The sequence below is a fragment of the Mizuhopecten yessoensis genome, unplaced genomic scaffold, assembly GCF_002113885.1.
Source record: "Mizuhopecten yessoensis strain PY_sf001 unplaced genomic scaffold, ASM211388v2 scaffold4559, whole genome shotgun sequence".
Taxonomy (NCBI): domain Eukaryota; kingdom Metazoa; phylum Mollusca; class Bivalvia; order Pectinida; family Pectinidae; genus Mizuhopecten; species Mizuhopecten yessoensis.
Window position 1 is genome coordinate 308,710 of NW_018405607.1, and position 20,498 is coordinate 329,207.

General features: G+C 36.0%; 1 protein-coding gene across 9 annotated transcripts in view; it reads right to left on the bottom strand.

Annotated features, from left to right (window-relative positions):
* The window catches only part of LOC110449315 (trafficking kinesin-binding protein 1-like), a 65,902-nt gene that overhangs the window by 12,364 nt on the left and 33,040 nt on the right, over positions 1 to 20,498 (bottom strand). For 5 of the 9 annotated variants that reach the window (XM_021496088.1, XM_021496089.1, XM_021496094.1 and 2 more), the window contains 11 exons: positions 13,194 to 13,270; positions 8,605 to 8,721; positions 8,104 to 8,201; positions 6,821 to 6,914; positions 6,467 to 6,545; positions 6,116 to 6,246; positions 5,120 to 5,194; positions 4,484 to 4,707; positions 3,420 to 3,770; positions 2,429 to 2,581; positions 247 to 428 (listed from right to left, as the gene is read on the bottom strand). In XM_021496088.1, the coding sequence (XP_021351763.1) occupies positions 247 to 428; positions 2,429 to 2,581; positions 3,420 to 3,770; positions 4,484 to 4,707; positions 5,120 to 5,194; positions 6,116 to 6,246; positions 6,467 to 6,545; positions 6,821 to 6,914; positions 8,104 to 8,201; positions 8,605 to 8,721; positions 13,194 to 13,270 (1,581 nt within the window). Of the gene's footprint in view, positions 1 to 246; positions 429 to 2,428; positions 2,582 to 3,419; positions 3,771 to 4,483; positions 4,708 to 5,119; positions 5,195 to 6,115; positions 6,247 to 6,466; positions 6,546 to 6,820; positions 6,915 to 8,103; positions 8,202 to 8,604; positions 8,722 to 13,193; positions 13,271 to 16,925; positions 17,869 to 17,888; positions 18,205 to 18,918; positions 19,013 to 20,498 lie in introns of those variants that run through there. The other 4 variants (XM_021496087.1, XM_021496086.1, XM_021496095.1 and 1 more) reach the window with 3 other exon arrangements.

Consider the following 20,498-nt stretch of genomic DNA (forward strand, 5'->3'; position numbering starts at 1 on the left):
ATTCTTAACAATGAAATCTTCAAAACTTCAATACTTGGACAAAAATTTGTCCCATTTCTATTAAATATTAGACGTATAGATTAATTTAGGATTCAATTTTCTAAAACTAAACAGTCAGATGCAAAATACTTTTTCAGTATTCAATAGATAACATAACAGGTAATCTGCAAAATATTCACCATTTCATATTCATATGTTGGAAAAAGAATCATCATTTTTATTTGCCAGTTGGGAACTCGGACCTACCCTCTAGTGGTTTGATAATTTTGAGCTTCTCCGGAAGTCGATAATGTGGGTTGTTACTCCCTGGATACGAAAGCTGGGAGAATCCAGATCGGAAACTTCCAGTAGACAGCGTACTGTCTGGAGTTTGACACATGCCAGTAGTATCAGTGGATTCCTGGGCATCGGACCGGCTGGTGTCAGACCTGTTATAACAGAGGTACAAATATCCTGTTAGTATCAGATATAACGAAGTATCACATGTCATGTTAGTATCAGATATAACAAATATCCGATATAACAAAGTACCACATATCCTGTCAGTATCAGATATAACAAAGTACCACATGTCCTGTTAGTATCAGATATAACAAATATCAGATATAACAAAGTACCACACATCCGGTTAGTATCAGATATAACAAAGTACTACATATCCTGTTAGTATAAGGTATAATAAAGTACCACATATCCTGTTAGTAGTAGATATAACAAAGTACCACATATCCCGTTAGTATCAGATATAACAAAGTATCAAATGTCCTGTTAGTATCAGATATAACAAAGTTCCACATATCCGGTTAGTATCAGATATAAAAAAGTACCACATATCCTGTTGGTATCAGATATAACAAAGTACCAAATATCCAGTTAGTATCAGATATAACAAAGTACCAAATATCCTGTTAGTATCAGATATAACGAAGTACCACATATCCTGAAGGTATCAGATATAACAAAGTACCACACAGCCTGTTAGTATCAGATATAACAAAGTACCAAATATCCAGTTAGTATCAGATATAACAAAGTACCACCCATCCTGTTAGTATCAGATATAACAAATATCCGATATAACAAAGTACCACATATCCTTTTAGTATCAGATATAACAAAGTATCAAATGTCCTGTTAGTATCAGATATAACAAATATCCGATATAACAAAGTACCACATATCCTTTTAGTATCAGATATAACAAAGTATCAAATGTCCTGTTAGTATCAGATATAACAAATATCCGATATAACAAAGTACCACATATCCTGTCAGTATCAGATATAACAAAGTACCACCCATCCTGTTAGTATCAGATATAACAAATATCCGATATAACAAAGTACCACATATCCTGGTAGTATAAGATATAACAAAGTACCACATATCCCGTTAGTATCAGATATAACAAAGTATCACATGTCCTGTTAGTATCAGATATAACAAATATCAGATATAACGAAGTACCACATATCCTGTTGGTATCATATATAACAAAGTACCACATATCCTGTTGGTATCAGATATAACAAAGTACCATATATCCCGTTAGTATCATATATAACAAAGTACTACATATCCTGTTAGTATAAGGTATAATAAAGTACCACATATCCTGTTAGTATTATATATAACAAAGTACCACATATCCTGGTAGTATAAGATATAACAAAGTACCACATGTCCTGTTAGTATCAGATATAACAAAGTTCCACATATCCGGTTAGTATCAGATATAAAAAAGTACCACATATCCTGTTGGTATCATATATAACAAAGTACCACATATCCTGGTAGTATAAGATATAACAAAGTACCACATAACCTGTTAGTATAAGAAATAACAAATATCAGATATAACAAAGTACCACATATCCTGTTAGTATCAGATATAACAAAGTATCACATGTCCTGTTAGTATCAGATATAACAAATATCAGATATAACAAAGTACCACATATCCTGTTAGTATCAGATATAACGAAGTACCACATATCCTGTTGGTATCAGATATAACAAAGTACCACATATCCTGTTAGTATCAGATATAACAAAGTACCACATGTCCTGTTAGTATCAGATATAACAAATATCAGATAAAACAAAGTACCACATATCCTGTTAATATAGGTAAATATCCCACTGAGTAGATATACTGGTTTTGGCTGTAGGTATACCAACTGATGATATGATTTCATCTAAGTTTACAATGCCCTAACCATCTATTTAAGATACAGAAAAATATTGATATTCAGCTTTTAAACAAATCCAATACCTCTAAGTCTGCCACTTGTACCATTGGTTTAGAATTTGTTTAATTTTTGTTTTCTTTGATTTTAGATTTTCAGAGCAAAATAACAAATTCACCATAGAGATAGATTTTATACAGGTGGCATATATACAAATACCCTGAAAATCGTTTACCAACCTGTGCCTTTGTCGTTTCCGCTTTTCCTCATCCTCAAAGAAGTCTTCCTCGTTGAGTTCGTTAGCTCGACGTATGGATAACTTCCTCAGCGCCGTTTCCAGGTCATTAGAGCCGGGTATACCTGGCCGCCCAAGGCTGTGCTTCTTCACATCCCTGTTAGAAAGACATCACAAACCAAATACATGTAATCTGTTAAAATCCTGGTTGTAATACTTTTATCAATGAATATTAACACTCATGCTCTGGGTGTGTGGGTTACACAGTGGATGGTGTTAGCACTCGCCCTTCTGCTGAGGTTCACTTCCCAGATCAGACATTGAAAGGTATGGGGCCCCCAGCCAAAACAAGTCGTTTTTTTCTCTGGGTTCTCCCATTTTCTCTCACATTAAGACCTTGGCGTTACTTTTCCAACCAACAAGAGGAATTAGTATAAGTTGATAGAACTTGTTTCATCAATCATTGTAAAATAACAAGAGGCCCATGGGCCTAAACGGTCACCTGAGTCCTACAGTATTTATTTTTGTTGTTGAAATATGTACCAATTTGAGTACAAAATAGTTAAGTATAATGTTAACTTAAGTTTGTCAGGACCATGAGCGGATCATTCCTAGACCGAGTTTCAGTTAAATCGGCCTATTAGGACTTGTTTTAAAGTTTGAAATAGTTTTTCAAAATGGCGGCCGTGGTGGCCATATTGGATTTCTGATCAACCCGAAAAATAACAACACTTTGTCAGGACCATGAGTCGATCATTCCTACCAGGTTTGAGCTCAGCTAAAGCTCAGGTGACCTAAAAACTTAATTTCAAGTATTGAGGACATGTTAAACGCATGCAGTCCGTTTGTAATAAATCTAATGGATATTTGAGTTCCAAAAAAAGAAGAAGGGAAACTAATATGACGATTATGGTAATTTGTGTTGACTAGGATATTTAACCTCCTAAAAATTGGACAGAAAGGTCCAAGAACATTAGAGATGCTGCTGTACTAACCCATAAAGACTGTCCAGATCTGCTGTGTACCCATCACTCTGAACGGACTCGCATTCTGAGAAATACATTGAGCTTCGGTTGGACATTCCTGCGGAGGCTGTGCTGGGCCTTCCCACTGATGAAGCTGCTCCGGACATTCGGGGCGAATGAGCTCCGGACATTCGGGGCGAATGAGCTCCGGAATCCAGACTGTCGTTGAGACTAAGCGTAGAGAGTCCAGACATACAAGACATTCCGGAGATTCCGGACGTTTTCTCCGTTCCAAAGCTGTTACTGTTACTAATCCCATTGTGTTTATTGCTAGCCTTCTTTGCAGCCTTGGCGGTCTCAAAAATCCTCCAGTTGTGTACTCTGGAAAATGTAAAGTTTAGTCTTAATAGCGGTGTACAAACTAACAGTCAATGTGTGACATGTGTTAGCATTAGTCCCCTTTCAATTCCTTTTCAATCAGTATTATTGAACTATTCAGAATATCAATCAATGTATTCTTGTATACCTTTAAATGTGGTCAGCAGGCCTAGGGGTCCCCAACCCCCTCCCACTACCATTGTCATATTTTTAGTAGCTGTGACATTGATCATAGTAAATGTTTAAAACCTCTTTAATCACAGTCTAACACCATGTCAAATTTCTAAAAGATTTATTAGTCTTTGGATTCTAAGATAAGGACCGTACCCCCCATAGTCTATTTTAAGTGACCTTGACCTGAGACTGTTTTTAAACTCCTAATGCACATCGGCATATCATAGTAAATCACCAGGTCAAAATTTGTTTGGTCTTTTTGATTCTGAGATAATCTCTAGAAACCAGTGTGCTAATGGACGGACAGACAGATGAATGTATGGACACTGTGACTACTACAGGGCACCCACATCGCCAATGTCAGGCCTTAATTATTCTTAACTTATCACCAAAATGCTTATAATACCAAATGCTTTGTGTTAATAGAAAACAATTTTACTACCTATAGCACAGCATCAGAAAAGGAGTGAAAGGATACACACAATGACAATAACAATACTGCAAGTTAAGTGCTGACTTGAGGATTTTGATATGCTACTCACTTTCGTTCTGCTGGTGAGTACCCTACTGGGTAGTCTATTTCTGACTTGAGCGATGACTCGAGTTCGGAGGCGATGGAGTCATTGGGGATACTGAGAAGGGAGGTAGAGAGGTAGCTATGTTTAGCCACGTTGGGTTTATGTTGCCGTCGCAGCCTCCGCAACTCTTCCTGATTTTCCTCGAGTAACTCCAGGACCTCATCATGCTTGTCTTTGTACTCGGCTAGCTGTAATACACCAATCAAATACAAGTTTAGATCTATACCTGAAATGCACCAATCAAACAAGTTTACATCTATATATGAGTAGCCAATCAAATACAGGATTATACATTAAGGACCTGATACAGGCTTTTAAATTACCTTAGGGAAGCAACAGTAAGTTTCCCTTTACCTTACACTATTCAAATAATTTTGCATAATCTACTTTCACCCTTTTCTTTACAACATGTGTTCTTTACACAGAGAATAGATCTCTAAGAAGTGCTGTAAAAAAAACTACTGGCACATTTAATTTCCTTAAATTTTCTGAAATACTTTAAAAAACTTCATATTTTATATAATGTGCAACCTCTCATGTAATGGTGACCTAGAAAGCAACATGACCTTGACCTGCTTCATACTTATACATGTCACAAACCTCCTTTGTCAAGTGCTTCTGTGCAGACTGCGAGGCCTCAAGATGTTTCTGGAGCTCAAGGTTTTCGGCTGTTAACTGCGATATAAGAAATGGGACTTTAAAAAAAATTCTAGTCATTAATCAGTCCATTGAATTCTCAAACTCTGATATAAGAAATGGGACTTTAAAAAAATTTCTAGTCATTAATCAGTCCATTGAATTCTCAAACTCTGATATAAGAAATGGGACTTTAAAAAAATTTCTAGTCATTAATCAGTCCATTGAATTCTCAAACTCTGATATAAGTAATGGGACTTTAAAAAAATTTCTAGCCATTAATCAGTCCATTAAATTCTCAAACTCTGATATAAGAAATGGGACTTTTAAACAATTTCTAGTCATTAATCAGTCCATTAAATTCTCAAAATAATGCTGCTTGTTCATATTGCCGACTCGATAAAGAACCCCTGCGCACTTCCATATAAGTTGAAATTAAACGTTTACAAAAATAGTCATCAGTTTGGAAATGTGTCATACCAAAGTTTTACTTTATATACAAATAATATATTTATTTATTTAAGATGTGGCAACATTTCAAGACCGACTGGTCCCTTTGTCAAGCTATCAAATAGCATGTCTATCTTGACAAAGGGACCAGTCATTGAAACATTGCCACACGTTAACTACGTAAATTGTATGCGTATAAAGTAAAACTTTGACATTGAAATTAAACAGAATTGTTGCAATACAAAAGTTTGTTAAATTAAAATAAAACAGAAATGCCAACTCCTTAACAGCACTAAAGCATATCAAGGTTCACATTTCCTTTTTTCGTAACAATTCCTTTAACGTTATTGCAGAAGTAAACAAATAGGGAAGGCAAGGAGGCACTTTGTGGTGATCTCCACCGCCCCTCATTATATTGGAACTGGATTATCAGGACACAGAGTGGGTGAAATGATACAATTATACAAAGTTGAATAAAGGCATTAGGACTCTATAAAGCGGAATACTTACGACTTTGCATTTTCTCTGAAGGTCAACTAACTGTGCTAAAAGGTTAGTGATCTCCTCCTTCTGAAGGTAGGTTTCTTCTGTCTTTTGAGCAAGCTCCTGTGAGTAAACTGCGATCTGGTCTTTCACTTCACCTGCCAATCAAACACAAAACAATGTTACCTTGGGAACAGAGATCTACTTTCAGTTACAAAATGGAGGATCATCTAAATTCTAAAATTTATTAAAAAAAAAAAAAAAAAAAAGAAGATATTTTTAAAATGATTGTACATGCTTTAATTGCATGGAAATGGAACTTAAATAAAAAGTTTATGACATTAATACAGCTGAGTACTGAGGCAGAGAGTAACATACCAAGCTGTTCTAGACAGTCAGATACAAGTTTTTGTTCCTTTTCTTCGAAGTCTGATGTTTCAGCACTTAGTTGTACTGTCTGAAGTTAAAAGGACAAAAATATGTCAAATCTAATTTCTCCATGAGCTAAGTGTTTTCATCTAAATGTTTTCATTATTCATTATTTTAATACTAGATAACAAACTAATTTATCAATTGATTAGCATACAGACATTAAACCTTTCATCACTGTAGACCATAATGGGCTCATTCAGATCATTGCTTGATAGAGTCTACTTAAGTTACATAGAGGTGAAAGCTAAATATATCTTGATGATCTTTGATAACACCCTTATTTTGTGGTTACAAACTTACCTCAATGCGGAGTTTGACGTTTTCCTGCTCCAAGCTTTTAACCTTCTTTTGTAGACTTGAGGCCCCCAAGGCATATAGACCTTCAGTGTTTCCACTTTATAACAAATACAATATTCCTTAGTCACAGATTAACAAAAAACAAATTATACATTCGACTCTAGCATATCAAATCTTATGTCGGCTTCTTTATGAAACACAAGACTATTTATTTAAGGATTCCTGACCCACTGCATTTTTTATTTATTTTTGTATCTATAGTAATCTCCCCTTAATGTCATCTTGAATGTACCTATAGCACGGTCTAGCCAGAACACTTTCCTGTACTAGGCAGCTCAGTTGGATAGAGCGATTGTTATACAATCTGAAGTTCAAGCTTTGATTACCGGTCTAGTTCCGCTGATATTTTACACTCAATAACAATGTTGTTGATAATATTCTGTTTATTTCACCTTTATTATTTTCTAGTCTCACAAGGTACGGTTTTCTTTTTAAAAATGAGATATCAAAGCTATATAGTAATACTGGATAAAACCGTTTTCAATTTATAGTTACAGTCTTTAATCAATTGATTAAATGTACATCAAAGGATCATACTAGTCTTCTTGTCTCATCCAAAAGGTTGTGCACGCCGAGCCTTTAATTTTGTCAGGACATATTCCAGGGGTGTGCAGAGTGTAAATGAGCATAACCCTCTGGAGTATCGAAGATGCACCAATACAAGAAAGGACTTTTAAAAGAGCTATTAATAGCTAATTAACAGTTTACCTACATCAATCCAGCCATAAGATGGTACAATAACAAGGAGACCTTAAGGGCCTGTATTGCTCACCAAGAAACTTGAGCAGGACCAGATTTGGCAAACAGGCTAGTCAGAACAAATACAAACGCCTTTGCCTTATTGTTCATTAGATGAAGTTGTTTTAAGATTTTGATACAACTGACTGCTGTGACATTTAATGTGGATCCAGGTTAAGAATTTTAAAAGAACTGATAGCCACAGAAATTAATATAGTGAGTATCAATACATTAAGGCCTGTGTTTATTTAGTGTTTTTTTAAGTACTTGTGGAAGAACTTGGCAGACAGATGGCAGACAGACAATTTTACAATAGAAGCTGCAGTATGGCAAAAGCTTGACTTGGTTCCTCTGACCAGGTGAGACAATAAATTCAAGAATGTCACAGCGAAACAAGTACAACCTGAGATTTCCGTTTATGCACAATTTTGCTTTTCAGTGCATTTTCTCCAATGGCCTAACAATCATGTAGAGTTATGTGCCCTTACTTTGGAGAATCCTCTGTAGGTGTGCTGTCAGACTCCGAGTGGGTCAGAGCTTGTAGAAGCTCGTCCTTGCGAAGAATTTCATGTCTGAACTGGTTGAGCTGTTGAGAGTAAAACGAGAAGAAAATTTAGGAAATGTGTAACATTATATTGAGGTTTAAATGAACCTCAAATAACCAATTTTTTGGTACCATGGATAGTCAACAGCAAGATGAGCTTTTCAAACTTAAAGACATTGATGAAATTAAATTTCACAATACTTAGCTTAGATTTTCTACAATACCTTAACAGTTTCATAGATGTCTCAAGTGATTATCTAAAAATATTTCCCTGACAGCAGGCATAGATAATATAGAAATTTCATATAGATACCTGTTCAGTTGACTAGTTTAAATAGGTTGATTTTAAAATACAGATAGCATTAAATACAGTTGTAGCTTACCACTGGAGAAATTTTACAACAAAGGGAGATAACTCACAACATCACTAAGGGAGGTAACTCACTTTTTCTGTGGCTTGAGAAACCTGTTCTTCTAATGACTCATTTTTATCTGTTAAATCTTGATTTTTCTGGAGAAGTGTCTGGCCGATACGGGCAGCTAGTTCAAGGTCACGCTCTTTCTGGAAACAAATAAAAGTTAGTAATTAACAGTAATTAAATAGAATTATCAGCCCCTGAGACCATGCGCCGATCCAGTTTCCAATGTGGGCATAAATGTGATAGGTTTTCTTCACAATTCTTTAAAGGTGTAAGTGAATAAATTTTATGAATGCAAACACCTCTGCATTAGGTAGCATATAACTTAAAGATTGTAACTGAAAAATGTCTAAGGTAATAAGAAGGTAAATAGAATTCACAGATGAAAGACTGTTTAAAGTTGATAATAAGTATATTTGAACCATTTATAGAAAACTCATTTACATATTAATGTTTAGGATGCACAGTAGTCAAGTTGAAGGACGCCGGGCTCATGACCGAAGGGTTGCACGTTCAAGTCAAGGCACGGCACTCAGTGTTCTATCTATGAGCAAGATACTTTACTCTGCTTGTTCCAGTCTACTCAGCTGTAAATGAGTATGTGGTTGGGCAGTGCTAGAATTGTTGAATGCTAGCTGTGAGCACCGAAATGGCAGCACCGACTGTATGATCCCCAGGGAGTTGATAAAGATATTGTTGTTGCAAAGGCCCTAGGTTGTGATAAAGCGTAATTTAAAAGAGCCTCAAATTATTGTTATTATCACCAGAGTGTCATTAATGCAAAAACAACTTAGATTAAAAAAAATAAAAAAATACAAGAGGCCCAATGGGCCTGCATCGCTCAGCTAGTATTAATCTCACACTTGTAATCATAAAAGTGGACAAAAAGTAACAGCTACAGGCAGAATATCAGTGTTTGATTCATAAGAACCTATTAAAAGATTTAAACATGCGCCTGTGACCTTGAATGTCAAACAAGGACATTAGGTGTGAAACACCTTGAAAGTAGGTCAAGGTAATTCATTTGAACAAACTTGTTAGCCCTTCATCCCAGCATGCTACAGGCACAATTTCAGTACCCTGTGCCTTTTGATCATTGATAAGAAGTTGTTTGCAGATTTGAAGACATTTGACCCCTGTCACCTTAAACAAGAGGCCCAATGGGCCTGCATCGTTCACCTGGTTAAAATCTCACACTTGTAACCTTAAAAGTGATCTAAAATAAAGCTACAGGCAAAATATCAGTATTTATGATTAAAGTCATTCAAAAGAACCTGTTAAAGATTTTAAAACATTTCACCCTTGTTACTTTGAAAGTCGAACAAAGTCATTATGTTGAACAAATTGTATAGCCTTTCATCTCAGTATTCAACTTGCGAAGTATCAACAGCCTGGGACCCATGGTTTTTCAGAAAAGGTCGTTTAAAGATTTTAAACAAATTTGACCCCTGTGACCTTGAATATGATTCAAGGTCATACATTTAAACAAACTTTGTAGCCCTTCGTCAGACTTTACTTCTGGCCAAATATCGACACCCTAGGCCTGTAGGTTATTAGGAAGAAGTCGTTAAAAGTAAAATATTGAGGCCGGACGGACGGAGGGACGGATGATGGACGCCGCGCCACGGCATAAGCTCACTTGGCACTTGGTGCCAGGTGAGCTAAAAATGGTCAAGGTCATTCATTTGAACAAATTTGGTAGCCCTTCATCCCAGCATGCTACTGACTAAATATCAACATCCTGAGCCTTTTGGTTATTCAGAACAAGTTTTTTAAATATTTTGAACTTATTTACTCCTTGTGACCTTGAATATGATTCAAGGTCATACATTTAAACAAACTTTGTAGCCCTTCATCTCAGCATGCTACTGGCCAAATATCATCTCCCTGGGAAGTTTGGTTATCGAGAAGAAGATGTTTAAAGTTTTTAACATATTTGACCCCTGTGACATTGAAAATGGGTGAAGGTCATTAATTTTTATAAACTTTGTAGCCCTTCATCAGACTTTGCTTCTGGCCAAATATCGACACCCTAGGCCTTTCGGTTATTAGGAAGAAGTCGTTAAAAGTAAAATATTGACGCCGGACGGACGGAGGGACGGATGATGGACGCCGCGCCACGGCATAAGCTCACTTGGCACTTTGTGCCAGGTGAGCTAAAAATGGTCAAGGTCATTCATTTGAACAAATTTGGTAGCCCTTCATCCCAGCATGCTACAGGCCCAATATCAGTACCCTGGGCCTTTTGGTTATTGAGAAGAAGTTGTTTGAAGATTTTAAGACATCTGACCCCAGTGACCTTGAAAGTGGGTCAAGGTCATTCATTTGAACAAACTTGGTAGCCCTTCATCCCAGCATGCTACAGGCCCAATATCAGTACCCTGGGCCTTTGGTTATTGAAAAGAAGTTGTTGGGAGATTTTACCATACTTGACCCCTGTGACCTTGAAAGTGGGTCAAGGTCATTCATTTGAACAAATTTGGTAGCCCTTCATCCCAGCATGCTACAGGCCCAATATCAGTACCCTGGGCCTTTTGGTTATTGAGAAGAAGTTGTTTGAAGATTTTACCGTATTTGACCCCTGTGACCTTGAATGTGGGTCAATGTCATTTATTTGAACAAACTTGTTAGCCCTTGATCCCAGCATGCTACTGGCCAAATATCATCTTCCTAGGCCTTTTGGTTACCGAAAAGAAGTTGTTTAAAGCAAAAAGTTGACGCCCGACAGACGGACGACAGACACCGCACCATAACATAAGCTCACTTGCCCTTCGAGCAGGTGAGCTAAAAACCAATGCCTCATTACATTTCTAGGCGGAGGGACGGGGAACGTTAACCAATCTACTGAATTTTGGTCCAATTCCTAAAACAACTAAATACATAGACGATCTGTGTTCTGGGTTACGATAAGAGAAATTGAAAAAACATTTTTATTTTTTTCAGGAACAGGATCTGTATATGTATTTTACCTGATTGCCTACCGGACACATTTAAATCAAATCCTTTAGCTACGATTTCATTGGATACAAGGTATCAAATTAGTCACTTTGATAATCTAATTAATTCGTAACATTTTACGATAATCCAAACCGACATGTATTTACAAGTTTGTCCCGGATATAGACTATAATAGGCAGACTGGCAGGTTTATTGTTCCGATAACATTTGCTGTTGAGGTGAAGAGGGTTTGGCTCTCTACCATGTCCTCCTGCCCAAGAAACAATCACATTAGGAGGTTATGTATTGATTTTCTCTTCCCAAAGTTATTAATAGAACTGCCTTTGTAACAGTTAATTTTCCTACTGTAACTACACTAGGGAATTAAGAAACAAAATCTAAATTAATGACGTATCTCTGATAATCTGAACAATACCAAGCTATAGCTACTGTGGGTTCTATAATATATTGTGTTAAAGTCCCTTTGTCAAAAAGAAAAAAAAATCAATTCATTAAATAAGAAGGGGCCGGGTACGTGCATTTCTCAGTTTTAACAATGGCGGCAAGTCATGATAAATGACTGAAAGTTGTTTTTACCAAACCGGATTTCAAGTTCTAGGGCAAAGACAAACAGCCTAAATTGTGCTGATTCAAAAATACATGATAGACTAGGTTACAAAAAAGTTTTATTTGATCTGCCTGGCAATAGAGCTATGAGAGGGTCATAAGGTCGGACATTAATCACAAAATCAGCAGAATGTTATGCAATATTTAAATATCTAGGTGGAGCAAAAAAAAGGTCCTTTTTTTTTAAAACAGATTGATCAATCTAATATCATTTTAATAGGCAAACAGATATCAAAAACCAAATAAAACAAACATGTTTTTGTCCCAGAAGGATAGCCGACCACTCAGGAGCCAAAAAAAGTAGGCCAGAGAATGCTAATAGATATTGATCTGTGTCTGTTTTTCAGAGCATCGAGTCTCTTAAAAACAATGACTGCACATTTTTCAGAAAAAGGTCATTTGCCTTGAAAATAGTCTTTTTTCAAGTTGGTTATCATGGTTCAAAAATGAGGTAAGGTAAAAATATACCTTTTTTCCCTAGGCATAATTTAAGATACTGATATGTTGCATTGTATTAAAAGCTCACCAATCTTCATAAGTTTCCTTTTTTTTTTAACAAATTACCAAACATGATCACTTGAAAATAAAACTATATTATATCACATGTTTTTAACATGAAACCAGCATTTAACACATCTGAAAAAAAATTATATAAAAAATACAATAAAAACAGCTCGTATATTTGGTTGTATGTTATAGGTACCTGAGTGTATCAAACTTACGGGCACTCGTTAGTTATGTATATATTGTGTGCATTAGGAAACAGACCAAATAACGGTTTGGTTTACGAGAACCCGTTTTGTATACATCCCCAATCTACAATTTGTCTTGATACTCTGGCAGTCATTCTAGGCAGGATTGCAAACACAGCTTTGGTTTATATAACAGATACTAGACAACATTCAGAAAGGTTTCGTACAAAATCAATAAATATCACACCAAAGAAACCAGATGAAAGCCAAAAAAAATGTTATTAATATTGGCCTCGGGGAGAACTCTGTTTTGAATTTGTGAAATTGTCAATTTTTAAAAGTTCCAAAACACGGCTTACCTCTTCAAGTAATCTATTAACAGCCTCTATGTCATTGTATGCCCTAGTCATCTGTGTCACACGCTCAGCACATAGGACTGAAAAAAATAAACAAAATCACATTTAAAAGTCAGAAATAATTCTGGTTAATCTTGGAAATACTCCCACGAAATGCTTTTTTTAGGTTATATTGTATAACATAATAAAAATAACCTGAATCCTGAAGTGATGATGTCATGTATTGGAACTGCTCGTTTCTACCTGGGATTTTGCTAAATAGATATTATTGAGACTTCAAAGTGACAAAATTCAAAGCTCATTGAAATTTCAAAGATAAAATTTTCATTCCAATATTTCATAGAAGCAAAATTGTAAGTCTAAACAAAAATGTGTACACATGTAATTAACCAGCTAGCAGTGATAGTGCTGAGTCGTTACTCAGTAAACAGGCTCTATTTGTAACAAGCATTAAACTGGTTCTATTATTAGCATTTGCGAGACTTTTCATTAAACACAGCCTCATTGATTTTGTCAGCAATAGTTTATAATTATGAAAATGAAGTGTCAAGGCGTATAATGGATGAACTGAATTTGGTTGAAATTCAAAATCTCCACCATTACCAACGCTTAAATGGAAACTTCTCGTATTACAACATGTTTTAAATAACATTTGTGTATTCTGAAAACTATTCTAATCTGACCATCAGTTTGTGTCTCACAGTGAGTCAGATTAGACAGGCTTGACTGACCAAACACAATAAAACTTCACTTATCTGACCCGTGTACCTGTTATGACAATCTGACCAATAGGCTGTGTCTCACAGTGAGTCAGATTAGACAGGATTGACTGACCAAACACAATAAAACTTCACTTATCTGACCCGTGTTATGACAATCTGACCAATAGGCTATGTCGCACAGTGAGTCAGATTAGACAGGCTTGACTGACCAGACACAATAAAACTTCACTTATCTGACCCGTGTGTTATGACAATCTGACCAATAGGCTATGTCTCACAGTGAGTCAGATAAGACAGGCTTGACTGACCAAACACAATAAAACTTCACTTATCTGATCCGTGTGTTATGACAATCTGACCAATAGGCCGTGTCTCACAGTGAGTCAGATTAGACAGGATTGACTGACCAAACACAATAAACCTTCACTTATCTGACCCATGTGATATGACAATCTGACCAATAGGCTGTGTCTCACAGTGAGCCAGATTAGACAGGCTTGACTGTCCAAACACAATAAAACTTCACTTATCTTACCCGTGTTATGACAATCTGACCAATAGGCCGTGTCTCACAGTGAGTCAGATTAGACAGGCCTGACTGACCAGACACAATAAAACTTCACTTATCTGACCCGTGTGTTATGACAATCTGACCAATAGGCTGTGTCTCGTAGCATGTCAGATAAGATAGGATTACTTTATTTTTGAGCTTCATCAGTTTATTTAAAAAGCTTTCATCAGCATCCATCAAAAAACCTTCACAGATTTTCTTGTGTGGGTCTCATGGAAAGCAGATACATTAAACACAGTTAAGTAGTAATTATATAATAAGTGTCAAGAGTTTAATTAAATTGTCACAATGAAGCAGCCAGAATGGTTGCTTCATTTAAAAGTTGCTATTTATTTGTAAGTTGTATAAACTTATGAGTACCATCAAGTTTGCTTCATTAAAAGGTTCTTCACTCAGTTGTATTATATCCATGGCAACCATCAGGTCTGGTTCATTAAAAAGTTTGATATAATTAAATTGTAACTCCTGGTAACCATCAAGTATGTTTTATTATGAAAAGTAGATATTATATAGCTTAACCCATGGCAACCAACAATTCTGCTTATTTCACTCGATACCACCATCAACAGTCTGCTTCATTAACACGTTTGATATTACATGTATTACAGTGTATAAGCTGTACCTGTGATCAAAAGTTTGCAAATTTAATTGTGGTACGACTGAGTTCATTTACAGGTTAAATAATGATTGTAATTATAACCCAGAAATATCAGCTAGATTCTGACCAAGGCTCAGGTCACCTTGACGTTAAATAATGCAAAAATTCGCCAAGTATATCTCCAGTGTTAATGAAACTCAGATCTAAAACTAAATGTAGGAGAATTCCAGATAGGGAAGAAAATCTCAAAATCACATTTTGAAAATCCTCGTTCAGGTCATCAAGATCTGAATAGTTAACCAACTCCTGAACTTATAAATCCCACTGCACTGTTGTTTTTAGTACCCAGGTAAACTACTTATATTGAGTAGCCTCCCCTTAATTTTGCTTTGGACATCACTGTAGCAGAGTTTGGTCAGGACCTTTCTGTTGAACAGCTGGTAGCTCAGTCGCTTGAAGCAATAGTATTACAATCATGAAGTCCAGGTTTGGTTCCCAGTTCAGCCTCGCTGGATAATTACACTCTGAGAATACTGTTCTTTATTACATTTTGTTATTTCATCTTTCTTATTTCTTCATACCTGCACGATACAGGTTGCAGTACAAAATTCTGGTATACACATATAAGGCACTGAATGGAACAGCTCCTCAGTACCTACAGGAGCTTGTTACCCTGTATCAGCCGTCAAGATCACTGCGGTCGGAGTCAGAACCTTTGTTGTGTGTCCCAAAATCTCGTACTGTGACCTACGGAAACAGATGCTTTGGAAGGGTTGCGCCTACGTTGTGGAATAGCTTACCATCTGCTATGGAAGTCAAATACCCTGGCCAAGTTCAAGAGGGACATAAAAACTCACCTCTTCACGTCTGCATTTTAGAATCTTTGCAAAGACGTCATGTAAATACCACACTTTTATTTGTTCAATTATGTGCACATTGCTTGTTAAATGTATGAAGTGATTGCAAGCCTTTGTTGTTTGTTTTCACAATTATAACCATTACTATTATCCATATGTTGTAAAGCGCCTTAGAGTAATTTTACAAATTATATAGAGCGCTAAATAAATGCTGTATATTATTATTATTATTATTATTATTCATAAAAGTCTTGCAAGGTAACTGTTTTTTTTTTATTTCAGAAATGATTTATCAACACTAAAATCTTGCAGAGAAAACAATTTCAAATGTGTAGTTACAGTTTCTGGCAGTGGTATGTGGATCCTTAATGGGTTAAATAATGAAGTGTATCATGGTACAATTAGAAAATATTTATCATAATTCCAGGATACAGCAGGTGTTAAAATGCTGTATTGATTCCTGTCCTGAAGTATGTAGAGCAACTATTGATTACACAGTGTAAGGTAGAACTGTATATGTACCTGTACATGTTTATCATACGATTCTGACCAATAACAAATTAAGTCTTTGTTGAAATTTCTGAATTTCATATTCAAAATATCTCGGGGGAAATTCAAAAATTAAAAATTAAAAATTTCAATTGCACAATTATTTAGAAATCATTTGTACTCGGGATTTTTTAATTTCTTTTGTCTTGGCAACATTAACATGAAATATCAGAGAACAGCAGCTTGTGTATCATCCTAAAACGATGTACAGCAAATTGTAGAAATATTTGGATATACCTGTAGGCTTCAATTCCTTTATCTAAAACTAATTCTCAGTATGAAAATGAAAATTCGAAAGAAATGTAAATAAATTAGCCTTGCAATTGCCAATCATAGCAACAACAAATGAAATTTATATAAAAAAAGAGAATACTACTAAAAAGATAAACATGTTTACTTTAGAATAATGTTTCATTACTCGATGAAATAGAAACTTACGTCTGCCGTAGAACCCTTCAAAATCGGATAGTGTATAAATTTCACTGTCAACCCAATATTTAGGGAATTGTCTACACTTAGTACTGTCAGGAACCTCTACACGGCATGCTGGGAAATCCCTTGTCGGCATTACCTCGGGATCCTGAACGGAGCCTACCAGAAGGTTACCGAAAACATCAACATTTTCAACATTTTTGTCCAAGGCACTCGTCACCAAACCAGGAGGTCTTGATTTAGACTTTGATCCCCTTTTAGAAGAAGGCAATACAAATTCGCTATTTCTTCTTCTGGGGCAAGTTTTAATTTTTGGTTTATCACTGCGGCTTCTATTGTTAGAATTCCGATTACCAATCGAGTTTTCAGACAAGTTTGTAAAACTGTTAGGCTTCCATAGTTTGTCTCGAGTCAAAAGTTTTAATCTATCTCTGTCATAGCACACATTTTTCTGAATTTCTAATCGTATTGTCGTGTGCCGTTTGTTTTGAATTCTCTTACGATGAACAAACTTACACCGCTTTTCTTGAACATTGTCACAAGTTTGAGCAATAACATCCTTAGATTGCCTAGTTTCAGTCAGGGAAACATTCATTTCCTCACCAAATTTTGATTTTGAATCTCCTGCAAGTTCCATACAATGTTGTAGTTCTGAATGGTTCAAACATTTTCTGTCATTACTAGTTTTCTCTTCATCAACATTCACAAAGTTGTTTCTGTTTTTGTTGCGGCTGACCGCCTCATTCAAATGGGAAGTTTCAAGATTTGGAATTCCAGGGATTTCCTCTGAATTAATTGTAGAAAAATTCCCATCTTTATCTTTGAAATTTTCATAGATATCATTGTCCATCCCTGACTTGTCAACACAAGATTCCAAAACCAAAGTGTCACCTATTGTACCTAATTCGCTAACGAGATTTAAGTTACCTGTCACACCTGACAAATTTGTCCAGCCTGCCGTATCTTTACCTTCGGTTGTTGGTTTTTCCCTGATCAACGTACTGTGAGTACTCTGTACAATATCTGGTGCTGCCAGTATGATGTTTTGATTTTCATCCATGTTATATACGCACTCAATTTTCACATTTTACCTCAACAAACATCAGGAAAGATCAAAAATTCAAAAGTATCAAGATTCAATCCCATAAATTTGAATTCCAAAATGTTCACCTCAGACGGCTCATGTATCTCCACTTAGTAATGATCTGTTGTAAGATCCAGCAATGACACAATTTCATTTTTTCCTTTAAAACACAAACTGCATCAATTTCCTGATATCGTGTTCCCGTTCATTTCCATGCATGCCAAACGTTTTACTGCACACCGGTATACATTTAGGCATCCCTGAATGTCCATGAAAGTATAATCCAGCTATACAGTGTAACACTGTTACAATGTAACGGTGTCGGTTGTTTCACAGATGGATTTTATAGATTACGGCGGGACAAGAAACAAACCAGTCAGTTCAGTTTGTAGGTTGATTTTTCCTGATGAATATTCATCAGAGGTTGACTGCGAGGTTCGTCTTTACCAAACTCATGTCAACCCATGGAACAGTTATAGATGTAGTCTCAAAGATTTACGGAAACACGAATAATATCGGATGTTATCAAAACACATTCCGAAGATAATGAAGATGTTTTCCCCACCTGCGGTAGAATCAATTTTAAAATGTCAGTACGTACACTCGCTTCTAAAGTTGATCAATATCTGTACCAAACATTTTGTAAACACAAAACGTTTGTTGATGTTTTACACTCAACCAACAGAAACAGAGTTCCTCTGGTCTGCTGCTGGTGAAGCATTATAGTCCAGATCAAGTTCCCTATACAATCTCCAGCATATTGTCAAGAACAATGTAAATATATAGATTTAAAGGTTTCAGAACTCAGCTCCTTGTGACGATGTTCAAACAAAAAAAGTCTATCAAAACATTACAGCTAGTAAACACGACATAATTGTTTTTAAATCACGTGACATTTAGTCGAAGGTGATTTACCTCTGTCTGTTTCTCAATAACAGATCGGCTGATCCATCAACAGTTTTATTCAGTGTTGTCCTGAAATGTGCCCTCCTCATCCAATATCCTGATAATTACCCAGTGCAAATAACGAGTGCATGAGGACATTGGTTTACCTACATGTGTTTATATACACACTTTGAGCTGATAAGTAGGTGGCTTACCAGCCTATCCGATGCCTCTGTAGTTACAAATGTGCAGACCTCCTTGCCACTGTAAACAAAAACCTTAAAAGACAGGTCAGCCCTTATATATATGGAATCCTAGTCAATCAAAACTGAGGGCTTGCCTCCAAGCTATTACTGGACTTTGTAGGTATTTGAAAGTGTCAATTCCTCAATGAATGGATTATTATTTTCTCACTTAAGCAATAAGTGCATAGTCTGTCTTATTAAAAACACTGTTTCATTTCAATACATCACAACACACTCCATCACCTGATATTTGAAAGTTTACACCAAGAAATTGCATACTTTTAATGTCATCCAACGCTTTTTCCAGCTGAAAGGTTTTTACCTGAACATGTCAGAAGCAACTGATGACAATATACTGCATTCAATGCGAATGCAGTATCACGAATATATCACAATGTTTCCTCATTTTTTTCATCTTCTTTTATAGCCATTTATCACCAAAGTCCTTCCTGAACAGCAAATCCAATTATAAATCTCATTTTGACACTTCAGAATTAAAAAAATAAAATAAAGAAATATCCAAGAGTTTTCAACAGAAAAGTCAACATCAATGGAGCAAATACATATTCAATTGAAGAACATAGGCACGTTCTACTCGAGGCGATGGTAAACAGTTTCATCCAAATCTTCAGACTGGTGTACCAATAAGTCAATCCATACAAGCAGCAAAAGAAAAAGAAATAAAAGCTTATAAGGCTCTTTAGATAATAATTCTTCGTCAATGTCACTCAACTTAGCGACGTCGTCAGGCTCATGCAGCTGCATCCTGGCCTAAGATGTTTAGATCACCATTGGGTTCCATAGACCGCTGTCGAGGATAGAAGCTTATGTGAGCTTACACTCAGTGAGACGGTGCTGCACAATTGTAAACAATAACATTACAGATCCTTACTTCTTCCTAGCACCATTCTGTCAATCAGTCGAGCTGTCGACCAATCAGCAAAACTCTCCAAAAACGTACCATTACAGACTTGATCAATACATCATAAATTATCACTGCAAGTCTCCTTTACAAGTTTAAAGGTCCCTGTCTGCTAAAAATAGATCTGTCGGGAAGGAAATGCATGGATCCCCCTTGGGGGACATCATCATACAGTGAGCAAGCTAAAACATGACTTCTCAACTGTGATGAAATGGAAGACGTGCCTATAATGATATGGTAATAAACATGTAACACAGCATTGAGGCAGACACATCTAATTAAAGGCTTCACTTTTGTATTTTGTGGATAAAACTTTAGGGTATAGCTACATAACATAACAAACATTTCAGAACATATTTGCACCCAATCACAATCCATTTCAAATTATAAACTGCACTCTGATTGGTCAGATTGCATCCAGAAAGAAAAGCGTTTTTTTTGCA